At 47.5% G+C, this 11,639-nt stretch overlaps 1 protein-coding gene across 1 annotated transcript; it reads left to right on the top strand.

The window, feature by feature from the left end:
- The first annotated feature begins 254 nt into the window (after window positions 1–254).
- On the top strand, window positions 255–11,120 carry LOC102454269 (keratin, type I cytoskeletal 14-like). The gene is made up of 8 exons (XM_006114299.4): window positions 255–1,260; window positions 7,223–7,305; window positions 7,615–7,771; window positions 8,216–8,377; window positions 8,485–8,610; window positions 8,710–8,930; window positions 10,014–10,063; window positions 10,796–11,120. The coding sequence occupies exons 1-8, from the start codon at window positions 754–756 to the stop codon at window positions 10,876–10,878; spliced, it is 1,389 nt and encodes a 462-aa protein (XP_006114361.2). The 5' UTR covers window positions 255–753; the 3' UTR covers window positions 10,879–11,120.
- The last annotated feature ends 519 nt before the right edge of the window (window positions 11,121–11,639 follow it).

Below are 11,639 nucleotides of genomic sequence, written 5' to 3' on the forward strand. Positions count from 1 at the left end.
ATTCATACTGTTTGCTTTGGTCTTTACCCTCTGGAGAGCACCACAATTTCTCGAGTTCTTCCATCTAATAGTCTGGGGTGGATCATAGTCTCGCTCTCGGTAGCAGAGGTTGACAACACAAAATCAAGGACCCCATCCAACACTAGTGGAGCCCCTTACGGGCCGTCTCAAGGTCAAGTCTTGAGTGTATGGAATTGCCACGGGGCTGCAGTGGGAGCTGTTCCAGGACGAGGGGAAGGAATATGAACATGGGATGTTGTGGAGGAAGCCTGCCCCATTGCTGCCCATTGTGTCTGTCCTGTAGCTACACAGAGGACTTGGGTTCAGCGCGGCCAGCCACATGTGATGAGTTCCAGAGAAATACACTGGAAACGTCTGAACAGCCCTCTCTCCCATTCAGCAGTGTAAGGCAATGTACAAATACAGCCTCCCGCTTTGAATAACACCTGATTGCAGATGGAAACCAGAAGACACAGACAAGCACTGGGGGGGGGAGGGGGAGAGAATGTGTTTCCAGTGAAATGTGACAAAAGCAAGCAAAAAATATGTTGACTTTAGAAGTTGGCACAGACTTTACGGGTTATGAAAACCTTGGAGAATGTATGAGAGAAACAAGGAGCTTGCAGTGGGAACTCCCCCCCATTGCGGGTATAAAAGGAGCCTCCGAGCCAGGGGAAGTTAGCAGCACTCTCCTCCTTTCGTAGCTCAGCTGGGTGACTGTTTTGGGCTTTTGATCCTCCACTGCCTTTCACCATGGCCACCAGCATCAGGCAGTACTCCTCATCCACATCCCTCAAGAGCGTAGGGGGCTTAGGTGGATTAGGAGGTGGCTCCTCACGGGTTTCCTCCGTGCATCTTGGTGGTCCGTACAGAGCCCCAAGTATCAAAGGGGGATCTAGCAGTTTTTCTGTCTCCTCTTCTAGGTATGTCTCTGGGGTAAGAAGCAGCATGGGTGGTAGCTATGGGGGGAGCTACAGTAGTAGCTTTGGAGGTGGCTATGGGGGTGGGCTTGGAGTTGGCTTTGTGTGTGGATTTGGTGGTAGCTTTGGTGGTGGTGATGGCATCCTCCCTGCGGGTGAAAAGGAAACGATGCAGAACCTGAACGACCGCCTGGCTACCTACCTGGACAAGGTGCGTGCCCTAGAGGAGGCCAATTCCGATCTGGAGATTAAGATCGAGGCGTGGTATAAGAAGCAGGGACCCGGTCCTGACCACAACTACAACCCCCATTACAGGACAATTGAAGATCTGAGGAGCAAGGTAGGACACGCTTGTTAAAAAAATCCAATGTCTCTTGTCTGCTTTTCTCTGTTACAGATTGCCCTATGGCCAAGAACTGAACACAGAGGGCATAACTGAGTATAGGTAACAGGCATAAAAGAAATATGTGCCCAGACTCAAATGATGGCAATTAAGGTTACGTCTACACTGCAATGCTATTTCAGACTTCCAGAGTATCCAGAAATAGCTCTCCCAGGTCTTCCCTGCAAGCCTGTTACTTTGGGTTTGCTAATCCGATATCCCTGTAAACCTCCTTCTATGAGGAGTAAGGGACATTTCGGAATAGCGCTTTATTTCAAAATCTGGCCAAATGGCAAAATAAGCTTTTTCAAAATAGCATCGAACTAAGAGACGCAATCTGCTCAGCTCAAATTGCGTATCTTATTCTGAGTTACGGTGTAGTGTAGATACACCCATGGGCTATGTCTACGCTGCACATTTATTTCAGAATAAACTATTCCGGAATAGTTATTCTGAAATAGCTTATTTCAAAATAACACGTCTACACTGCAAGGAAGCCTCAAAATGAGTCTGAGGCAGGCTTCCCTGATGTAGACCCGCTATCTCAATTTAGTGCCCCAGGAGGAATAAGGTAGAATGGCCCTGGTGAGGGGCTATTTCGAAATAGCAGAAGTAGAGCATCTAGGGTGTGTCTAGACTACATGCCTCCTTCGACGGAGGCATGTAGATTAGCCAGATCGGAAGAGGGAAATGAAGCCGCGATTAAAATAATCGCGGCTTCATTTAAATTTAAATGGCTGCCCCGATCTGCCGATCAGCTGTTTGTCGGCAGATTGGGGCAGTCTGGACGCGATGCGCCGACAAAGAAGCCTTTCTTCATCGGCACAGGTAAACCTGGTTTCACGAGGCATACTTGTGCCGATCAAGAAAGGCTTCTTTGTCGGCGCATCGCGTCCAGACTGCCCCGATCTGCCGACAAACAGCTGATCGGCAGATCGGGGCAGCCATTTAAATTTAAATGAAGCCGCGATTATTTTAATCGCGGCTTCATTTCCCTCTTCCGATCTGGCTAATCTACATGCCTCCGTCGAAGGAGGCATGTAGTCTAGACACACCCCTACACAGCCCCTATTCTGAAATAACTATTTCGGAATAGGTGTTGTTCTTTGTAGAATGAGGTTTACAGAAGTCGGAATAAGCCGTCAGTTATTTCGAAATTATTTTGAAATAACTTTGCTGTGTAGACACATTTTTAATGATTTACACGCATCAGTGATTTGATGATAGACCTCCAGAAGGAGCAACACTGCATTTCCTATAAATGATTCCTATGAGGGAAACAGACTTTGGGACAGGAACGTAGCAGCAGACGCCTACTGGTCCAAGTTTGTTAGATGTTACATCTTGGGTGCTTCAACAACACGAGAAGAAAGAAGGCTGCAGCAGCCGTAATGCTTGTAGGATTATACACAAGTGACTAAGTACCGGATATTACTTACACTCCAAGTATGTGCTTCTGCCAATGTTTAGCTCCGGGCAGGGACACGGTATCTGTTTGGCATGGCTCACCTACTGTGGAAGGCTTTGTGAACACACAGACGCTACGAGGATCATAACGATTTTAATAATCATGTCTAGCCTGTGATTAGGCTGAATGTGGAGGTTCAAAGAAGACCAAAGCAAATGATAATGAGGATATGGGAAAGGGTGGCGGGTTTTTTTTAGAAATGTGGGTGGTTCCCGGAATCTGCACCCTCCCTTACCTGCCTAAGGCTCTGGGAGTTTGAGGTGGGGGGGGGGTGCAGGCTTGGGGAGAGAGCATGGGTCAGGGAGAAGGTCTGGGGTACAGGCTGTGGGATGGAGTTGGAGTGCTGGCTCTGGGCTGGGTCAGGGGGCGGAGGTGCAAGAGGGGGGAGGTTGTAGATTCTGGGAGGGCGTCTGGGTGCCGGGCAGCGTTCCTTCTAATTTCTTCCAGCCATATGTGGAATACATTTTGTTATGTGCATCAAGGCCTGTGCGGAGGTGCACCACCAGTAAGAACACCTGCTGCTGGCTGTGGGCGGCATTGGAATTCTTCCTGGGTGGCCACCCAAGCGCTCAGCTTGCAGGGCACACGGGTGCGGGGTGCAGGCTCTGGGCTGGAGTAAGGAGCGGGGGTGCAAGCTCTGGGAGGGAGTTTAGGGGTGGGAGGCAGGGCGGGGGAAGGGCGGGAGTATGGGTGGGGCAGAGTGTGTGAGGCAGACTGTGAGGAGCGGGAGTGCGGGGGGGGGGGAGGGATGGGGTGCAGCGCTTACCTGGGGGTAAGTGGACGAGCCGGGGGTTTCCACGCACTGCTTCCCACAAGCACCGCCCCCCAGAGCTCCCATTGGCTGCAGGGGCGCTTGTGATGGGGGCAGAGCATGGAGACATCCCCATCTCGGGACTGCAGGGACATGTTGGCAGCTGCACATGCAGGAAGTTGCTTAGTCCCGCTGTGCTGCTTGTGGTGGCAGTGGGGGTCCCTGGGCCCTTTTAATTAACCTGGAGCTGGGGGAGGGGACACCGTGGGGGGAGTGCGTGGGAGTGGCAGGTGGGGCCAGGGAGAGACCCAGCCGTGAGCTTTGCTGGAGCTGCGCCCACAGGCCAGGAATATTCCGGGGAGCCTGGCCTCCCCAGGCCAAATAACTCGCTGCCCCTGGAGGCGGGACCTTGGCAATTCGGGAATGGCTGACACAAGGCCTAACGTTTTCCGTAGGCTCACGACTAGGAGGATTCCGAACAAGCTGGGCCAGGTTCTGTTCTCCCTTACCCCAGGGTAGGTCAGGAGTAGCTTCCCTCAAGCCAGTGTGAGCAGAACCGGTCCTATCTGCTTCCTTCTAATTCAGGTGTGTGTCTCAGTGTTTGCGCCGACAGCTCTCCCGAAAAGGGCCCAGGGATGCCCTCGCTGCAGAACCAATGTTCACGTCTCTACTCCTCTCCCCCGGTTACTTGGCTCATTTGCTTTCAATTTCTATGACATTTCTCTCCGGAGGCTGGATGGCTACGCCCTTACTCAAACCGAACTCTCATTGAACGCCATTGAATGGCATCACTGGGAGCAGTCCCCAAGGAAGGAGCATTTGTCTCAGAGTCACCGTCTTCGCTTCACGCAGCATCAGCAGTGACTGCCAGCAAAATGCCAGAAACTGAGATGCTTAGCGATGCAGGTGACTCAGACTCCGGTCTAATAAACCTCCCAAGCGGGTTTCTTTCCTTCTCTTTGACTCCACTTCGCTAGCTTTACTCAGGCCAGGTCTAACCTACACCTGAAATGTCGGCTTAAGGTACACAACTCTAGCTACGTAGAATACATAGCTGGAGTTGGTGTACGTTAAGCTGAGTTCGGGGGCATCCCCCCAGTGGGAGGCCGTTGGGAGCAAATGCTCCTTTTGGCTTTCCGTACTCCTTGCGACTGCGAGAAGTACAGGTGCTGGCCAGTGCAGCCCTCAGCGTTCGAGTTATGGGTCTATACCAGACCCGCTCAATGGAACGCCAGAACATCGATCTCCAGCAGGGTGAGTGAAGATGTGCCCTTAGAACCCGAGCTTTGGTTTTCCTCTCCCTGTTGCTTCAGGAGAGGTTACTAAAGGGAGCACAGTCACAGGGAGAGATTCTGCTTAGAGAATTCCACCCAACTTCTGTCCCTTTCTCATGCAGGAGAGTGTAATTGATGGCAATGAAAGTCCTGGCGCAAGAGAATCTATTGATTATTATTATTATTATTAATGATGTATGTATGTATTTATTTGCATTACTGTTGTCGTCTAGGAACCTGAGCCCCAGGGAATCAATCCCAAGTCAAACCCAAAAACTGTTCGTTTAAGTGATGCAGGGTGCGTCTATGCTGCAGAGTTTTTTTCGGAAAAACACCCGTTTTTTCTGAAAAAAAAACTTCAGTTACGTCCACACTGCAATTGCATTCTTTCGAAAAAAAATTGAAAGAACAAAGGGGTTTTTCTGACAGCGGTAAGCCTCTTTCTATGAAGAACACCTTCTCCGAAAGAGCTCTTTCGGAAAAAGGCATGTGTGGATGGTGAAGAGGGGTTTCTTCGAAAGAAGAGGCCTCCAGGAAAAACTACAGGTGCCCTGGTGGCCACTCCATCCACAGCAATCAGAACTTAAATGCAAGATAGCGTCCAATCAATGTGGATGCTATCTTTCGAAAAAGCAGATCGCTTTTTCCATGTGCTTTGGCAGTGTGGACACTCTCTTTCGGAGGAAGTTTTTCTCTTCTGGAAAAGCTCCTTCTGAACGAAGCCTGTAGTCTAGATGTAGCTTCAAAACTAAAAACCTCTGGGTGGCATTGAAGTCAAACTGAACCAAAAGCCCCCAAACCAGTAACTAGTTCAAAATAACAGGTTCAATAACCAGGTGCGGAGAGATGGACTTTTGGGGATGCTGAGCTCTGTGCTGCACCCTAGAGTCAGAGAGAGAGGTAGGGACCACATTTACCAGGAAGCCATGGAGGAGATGACACAGGAGGGAGGCAAGGGAGAGGCATTCTGGGACTGGTAGTTCTCTTGTCTGTTATGACCAGGGTGACCAGATGTCCAGTTTTTTTAGGGACAGTCCCAATATTTAGGACTTTTTCTTACATAGGGGCCTATTACTCTCCACCCTCATCCTGATTTTTTGCACTTTCTATCTGGTCGCCCTAGTTATGCCCAAGTAGATAACTGTCCGTAGAAGGAAATTACAACTCCCAGAACACCCCCATCCATGTCTCCTCCTGTTTCTTGCTGGATGTTCATTCCTTCCTGCTATAGAAGTCAGTGTAGGAAGGGAATTTTCTGGGCTGAATTTCATTTTGTCACCTCAGTGATCAAATATGACTGACAGACTCTTTGGGTAAGTCTAAACTACATCCCTTTTTTGATAAAGGGATGTAAATTAGACATATCAAAATTGCAATTGCACATCGAAATTACAAATGAAGTCAGGATTTGAATTTCCCGTGCTTCATTTGCATAATGGCAACCGTGACTTTTTTTCAAGAAGCCTCTTTTTGAAAAAACAACAACAAAAAACCCTGCGGTCAAGATGGGGATCTTTCAACAGAAATGCCCCGTTTCGAAAGATCCTGTAAACCCCATTTTTTGAGGGTTACAGGATCTTTCAAAATGGGGCATTTCTGTCGAAAGATCTCCATCTTGACCACTTTTTTTTTTTTTTGAAAAGAGGCTTTTCGAAAAAAAGCTGCAGCTGCCATTATGCAAATGAAGAGCAGGAAATTCAAATTGTGGCTTCATTTGCAATTTCAATGTGTCTAATTTACATCCCTTTATTGAAAACTGGATGTAGTTTAGACATATCCTTTAGAGCCTTGGTTACATGACGAGAGCAGTGAAAAGGGCCCTTAGTGCAAATGAGAATTTGGTCCATACCAGTTTGTCTCTCATCTCCGTGGTACAGTTATGCAAGTTCAATTATCTAGAAGCTGTGCCTTCTGCTAACCATTAATGTTCACACCCATCAGCTAGGCTCCATCTAGACTGCAGGCTTCTTTTGGGAGAAGCTTTTCCGGAAGAGATCTTCCAAAAAAACCTTCTTCCGAAACAGCGCATCCGCACTGCCAAAGTGCAATGAAAAAGTGATCTGCTTTTTCGAAAGATAGAATCCACACTCAATGGATGTTATCTCACATTTAAGCTGTGATTCCTATGGATGGAATGGCCACCAGGGCACCTGTGCTTTGTCCTCTTTCCTCCTCTTTCAAAAGAACTCTCTCTTCCCCGTCCACACACACCTTTTTCCGAAAGAGCTCTTTCAGAAAAAGGCTTCTTCCTTGCAGAATGAGGATTGCCAATGCCAGAAAAATGCCTCTGTTTTTTCAATTTTTTTCAAAAGAACATGATTGCAGTGTGGACATAAGTGACGTTTTTCCGAAAAAAAGTTGTAGTGCAGATATTACGTGTTACTGAAACAACTTTTTAATGCCCTCTTCTCCTTTTCTCTTCCCCAGATCCTTGCTGCCACTATCGCCAATGCCAACCTTGTCTTGCAGATTGATAATGTCAGGCTGGCAGCTGATGACTTCAAAACCAAGTAAGCCCAGGGCCCCACAGAGCTCTGAGAAGGGAAAGGTGTAAAAAAGCCATTCTTCCAGAGGGTCTCTCTTGCTGATTGCATTTCAAGATGCTTCCCATGTTCCCACATTTTGTAGTGATTGGAAAAGGGAAGCGGGGAACTTTCATTTTGGCTTTCATGAATTCAGAAGAAGCTTTTGATCCATTGGGGGAAAGGCCAGTCGCAAAAATGCCATTCAAAAATGAATGAAATTTGTGGAGGAAAAGGGAATGAAAAATCATTATTGGCTGGATGTGCCTGAGCTTTTGACCTTCTTTGCACATGAAGGTATGAGACGGAGCTGGCCCTGCGCATGAGCGTGGAGGCGGACATCAATGGCCTGCGCAGGGTCCTGGACGAGCTGACTCTGGCTAGAAATGACCTGGAGATGCAGATTGAAAACCTGAAGGAGGAGCTGGTTTATCTCAAGAAGAACCACGAGGAGGTGAGAACAAAACAAGGCACAAGGCACAAACAAGAGACCTATACATAGTAGCGAATCCACAATGGAATCTACACAGGCCGATCAGTATGAATAGTTCCAAGATTCTGGGGTTGTTAAAGAGATATGGGCAGGTAAAGAAAAATTGACTCTGAATGTGTATTCTGTAGCATCTGGTAAGTTACATCCACCACTTACGATTCGGGTAACTCCTACTGGAGCCGAGTTATTGGCTATAGGCACAGAACCATACGCTTGGCTGCGAGGGTTGTGAAGCCACGTGGTGCTCGGTATTTTATCTGACAAGCGTGAACAATTGAAACCCCCATAAGATTTTTTTTTTAAGATCTCTAAGCAGGGTGCAAGTGTGAAAACCTCCTTATATTCACTGTAGGGAGCAGGCACAGGTAAGCTGCAGATGCGCATAGTGTGTTTCTCTTGTCACAGGAAATGGATATACTATGCAGCCAGCTGAGTGGAGAGATCACGGTGGAGATGGACGCGGCTCCTGGGGTGGACCTGACCAAGATCCTGGCTGACATGAGAGAGCGGTATGAGAGCTTGGCAGAGAAGAACCGGAAAGAGGCCGAGCAGTGGTTCTACAACCAGGTGCGCAATGCCTGAATGAATAAAAGCACTTGCCACGTACTGATGCCGGCGGCAGGGCTGTGCACACGCAGTGCGTGCCGTAACTAAGTTGTTTCCCCTTGTTCCAGACTGAAGAGCTGAACCGGGAAGTAGCCATGAACACGGAACAGCTGCAGAGCGGCAAGTCGGAGATCACGGAACTCAGACGCACGATCCAGGGTCTGGAGATAGAGCTGCAGTCCCAGCTCAGCATGGTACGGGCCACTGGATTCCCAGGGAGACACACCCAAGGGCAGGTGCTGAGATGAGCCACCCTCTCACTGAATTCTTTCCTCTCTGTTCTCCATTCTCAGAAAGCCGCTCTGGAGGGCACCTTGGCGGAGACGGAAGCCCGCTATGGCACCCAGTTGGCCCAGATCCAGGCCCTGGTCACTAGCGTGGAGGAACAGCTTGCTGAGCTGCGATGCGACATGGAGCATCAGAACCACGAATACAAGATTCTCGTGGACATCAAGACACGCCTGGAGCAGGAGATCGCCACATACCGCCGCCTGCTGGAGGGCGAGGATGGCCAGTATGTAACAGGCATTGATTGGAGAGGGGCAGTACTGGCTGATGGTGACACAGCTATACAGCTGAATTGCCTGTGTTCCTAGAGACTCATTTTGAACTAAATAGTCAAGATTAGTGGCTATGAAGACGAATAAGTGATAGCTCAGTGGCTTATCTCCTGTGCCCATCCTCGTTGTCTTGGGAGGTGTTCATTCTCAGAAGGACGGAGTCTTCCCTTCACAGTACTGTGGTAAGAGCAGGGGACTGGGACCTAGAAGAACAGGTTTGTTTTCTGGGCTCTGGTGATAACTCACTGAACAAGCTTATTGGTCAATTGATTTCTCTAGCCCTTCGCGTTCCCATCTGTAAAAATGTGTCGCTAATATTTTTACTCTGTCTCCTAGGAAAGGTGAAACAAAAGACAGGACTATGCAGCACTTTAAAGACTAACAGGATGGTTTATTAGGTGATGAGCTTTCGTGGGCCAGACCCACTTCCTCAGATCAAATTGTGGAAGAAAATTGGCACAACCATATATACCAAAGGATACAATTAAAAAAAAAAGTGAACACATATAAAATTGACAAATCAGATTTTAGAACAGAGGAAGGGTGTGTGTGGGGGGGAAGGAGATTAGTGTCTATGAGATAATGATATTAGGGGTGATAATTGGGGAAGCTATCTTTGTAATGGGGAAGGTAGTTAGCATCTTTGTTAAGGCCTTTGGTATATATGGTCATGTCAATTTTCTTCCACAATTTGATCTGAGGAAGTGGGTCTGGCCCACGAAAGCTCATCATCTAATAAACCATCCTGTTAGTCTTTAAAGTGCTACATAGTCCTGTCTTTTGTTTCAGCAAGACCAGACTAACATGGCTACATCTCTATTACTATCCTAGGAAAGGTGAGAGGTTATGTGAGAGATCAATAACAAGTTGTGAGATGCTTTGATCTGTTGGAAGGATTTTCTCATGTAGTTAAAATGCTGGAGAATTTTGGGGAAACTTAGGCTGTTGCAGAAAGTGAAAAGCACTGAATACAGATCTTGGGATCCCGGAAATGTGTTCATATTTCTAATTTGCTCTCATTACTTTTCCCCTTGTAGCATTGCTGCCGAGTACCCTGCAGTCCTCTCCTCACTGTCTACTAACGAATGTAAGGACCGTACGTGAGGTTTCGTTCACCTCTCTAACGAGCAGCTTTGCAAACTACAAGCTAGTCAGCTGACACTTGTACAATTTGATAATTAACAAAGTAGAGTCTGTGAAGAATGGGTGGAGGGGACAGGAATAGAAAATCCCCAAATGATCATTGCCCCTACAAGCATAAAAGACTAGGGGGTATGTCTACACTACCCCGCTAGTTCGAACTAGGAGGGTAGTGTAGACATACCCTGGGTAAAGGGGCCTTTTAACCGAGTTGTCAGAGCTGTGCAAAACCCATTACTTTGGGGTCATGGAGAAAAGGAAGGTTGGCTCTGGAGCAGCAGATGACCTTCAAGTGGGTTCAATCCTCTTTTGTGCTACTTTGAATTCTATTTTTGGAGAAACCTAAAAAAATCAAATAATACTTAAATCATCAAGTGATTTTATTTAGTTGGGATTCTGTGCAAAAATCCATCCTCAAATATGAGCTCAAAAGTGTATGCAAATAGTTTAGTCTACCCTTGACTGGTCTGCACATAGCGGTGAATCTCTCCATGAATCCAGATTGAACTTCTGCTTTCTCATTAACCGTTCTGGTGATAGATACATGTTGGCTGCTGCAGTCCCATTTTTTTCTTTTGTCCCTCAACGAATGAAGAATTGTGTATTCAAGATGCTTAGGGAGCATGACCAATATTTTTTCTATGCTCTAAATCATTTTTTTCTCTCCTTTTCTTTGCAGTAATCATACCCACTCTTAAAGTCCACACGGTTCTTGAGGAGGTCCAAGATAGAAAGGTGGTCTCATCCCGCGAGCAGGTTTAGCTTTCCACCTGCTAACAGCACAAAGACCTCTATGGAGCCCAGTTCCCAAGGCTTAAACTGCTCAGAAACAATAAAGAGAGAGATTCGCGGAAAGCTCCAGCTGCTGTACCTGACTGAGCCATGGGGAAAACTCAGCTCAGTTTGTTTGTTCTTTCCCTTCTCAGTGTCTTGCATTGGCCGTCACCTGCCTTTAAGTGCCACACTGGTCTGCAAATGTCTAATAAAGCTTTACATCTGATTCACGTAATATGGAACTTGTCTCTGTTATTCTAAAGGCCGGATTCAGGCCCTCTCAGACCTTGGGAGGTATGGACCATGATATCTAAGAGTCATAGACTCATAGATTTTAGGGTCAGAAGGGACCATTATGATCATTTAGTCTGATCCCCTGCACAATGCAGGCCACAGAATCTCACCCACCCACTGCTAGAATAATCCTCTCAACTATATCTCAGATATTGAAGACTTCAAATGATGGTTTAAAGACCCCAAGATGCAGAGAATCCTCCAGCAAGTGATCCGTGCCCCATGCTACAGAGGAAGGCGGCAGAAGATGGAGCTGTTCTGAGGTTGAGGGAAGGGAGAAAGCAAGAAGGAAGGTTTTCCAAAAGCGACATAAAGGATCTCGGGGAATAGTTTCTCACTCAGCGCATTGCTAGGCCATACCTGGGGATGGCTGAGTGGAGAACTTGATAGGAGTTTTGGGGGGAGGAGGTGACAGCTGGGACAAGAAGCTTAAGAATGAACAAAACATACTAGTC

Source organism: Pelodiscus sinensis, chromosome 29 (genome assembly GCF_049634645.1).
Source record: "Pelodiscus sinensis isolate JC-2024 chromosome 29, ASM4963464v1, whole genome shotgun sequence".
Lineage (NCBI taxonomy): Eukaryota > Metazoa > Chordata > Testudines > Trionychidae > Pelodiscus > Pelodiscus sinensis.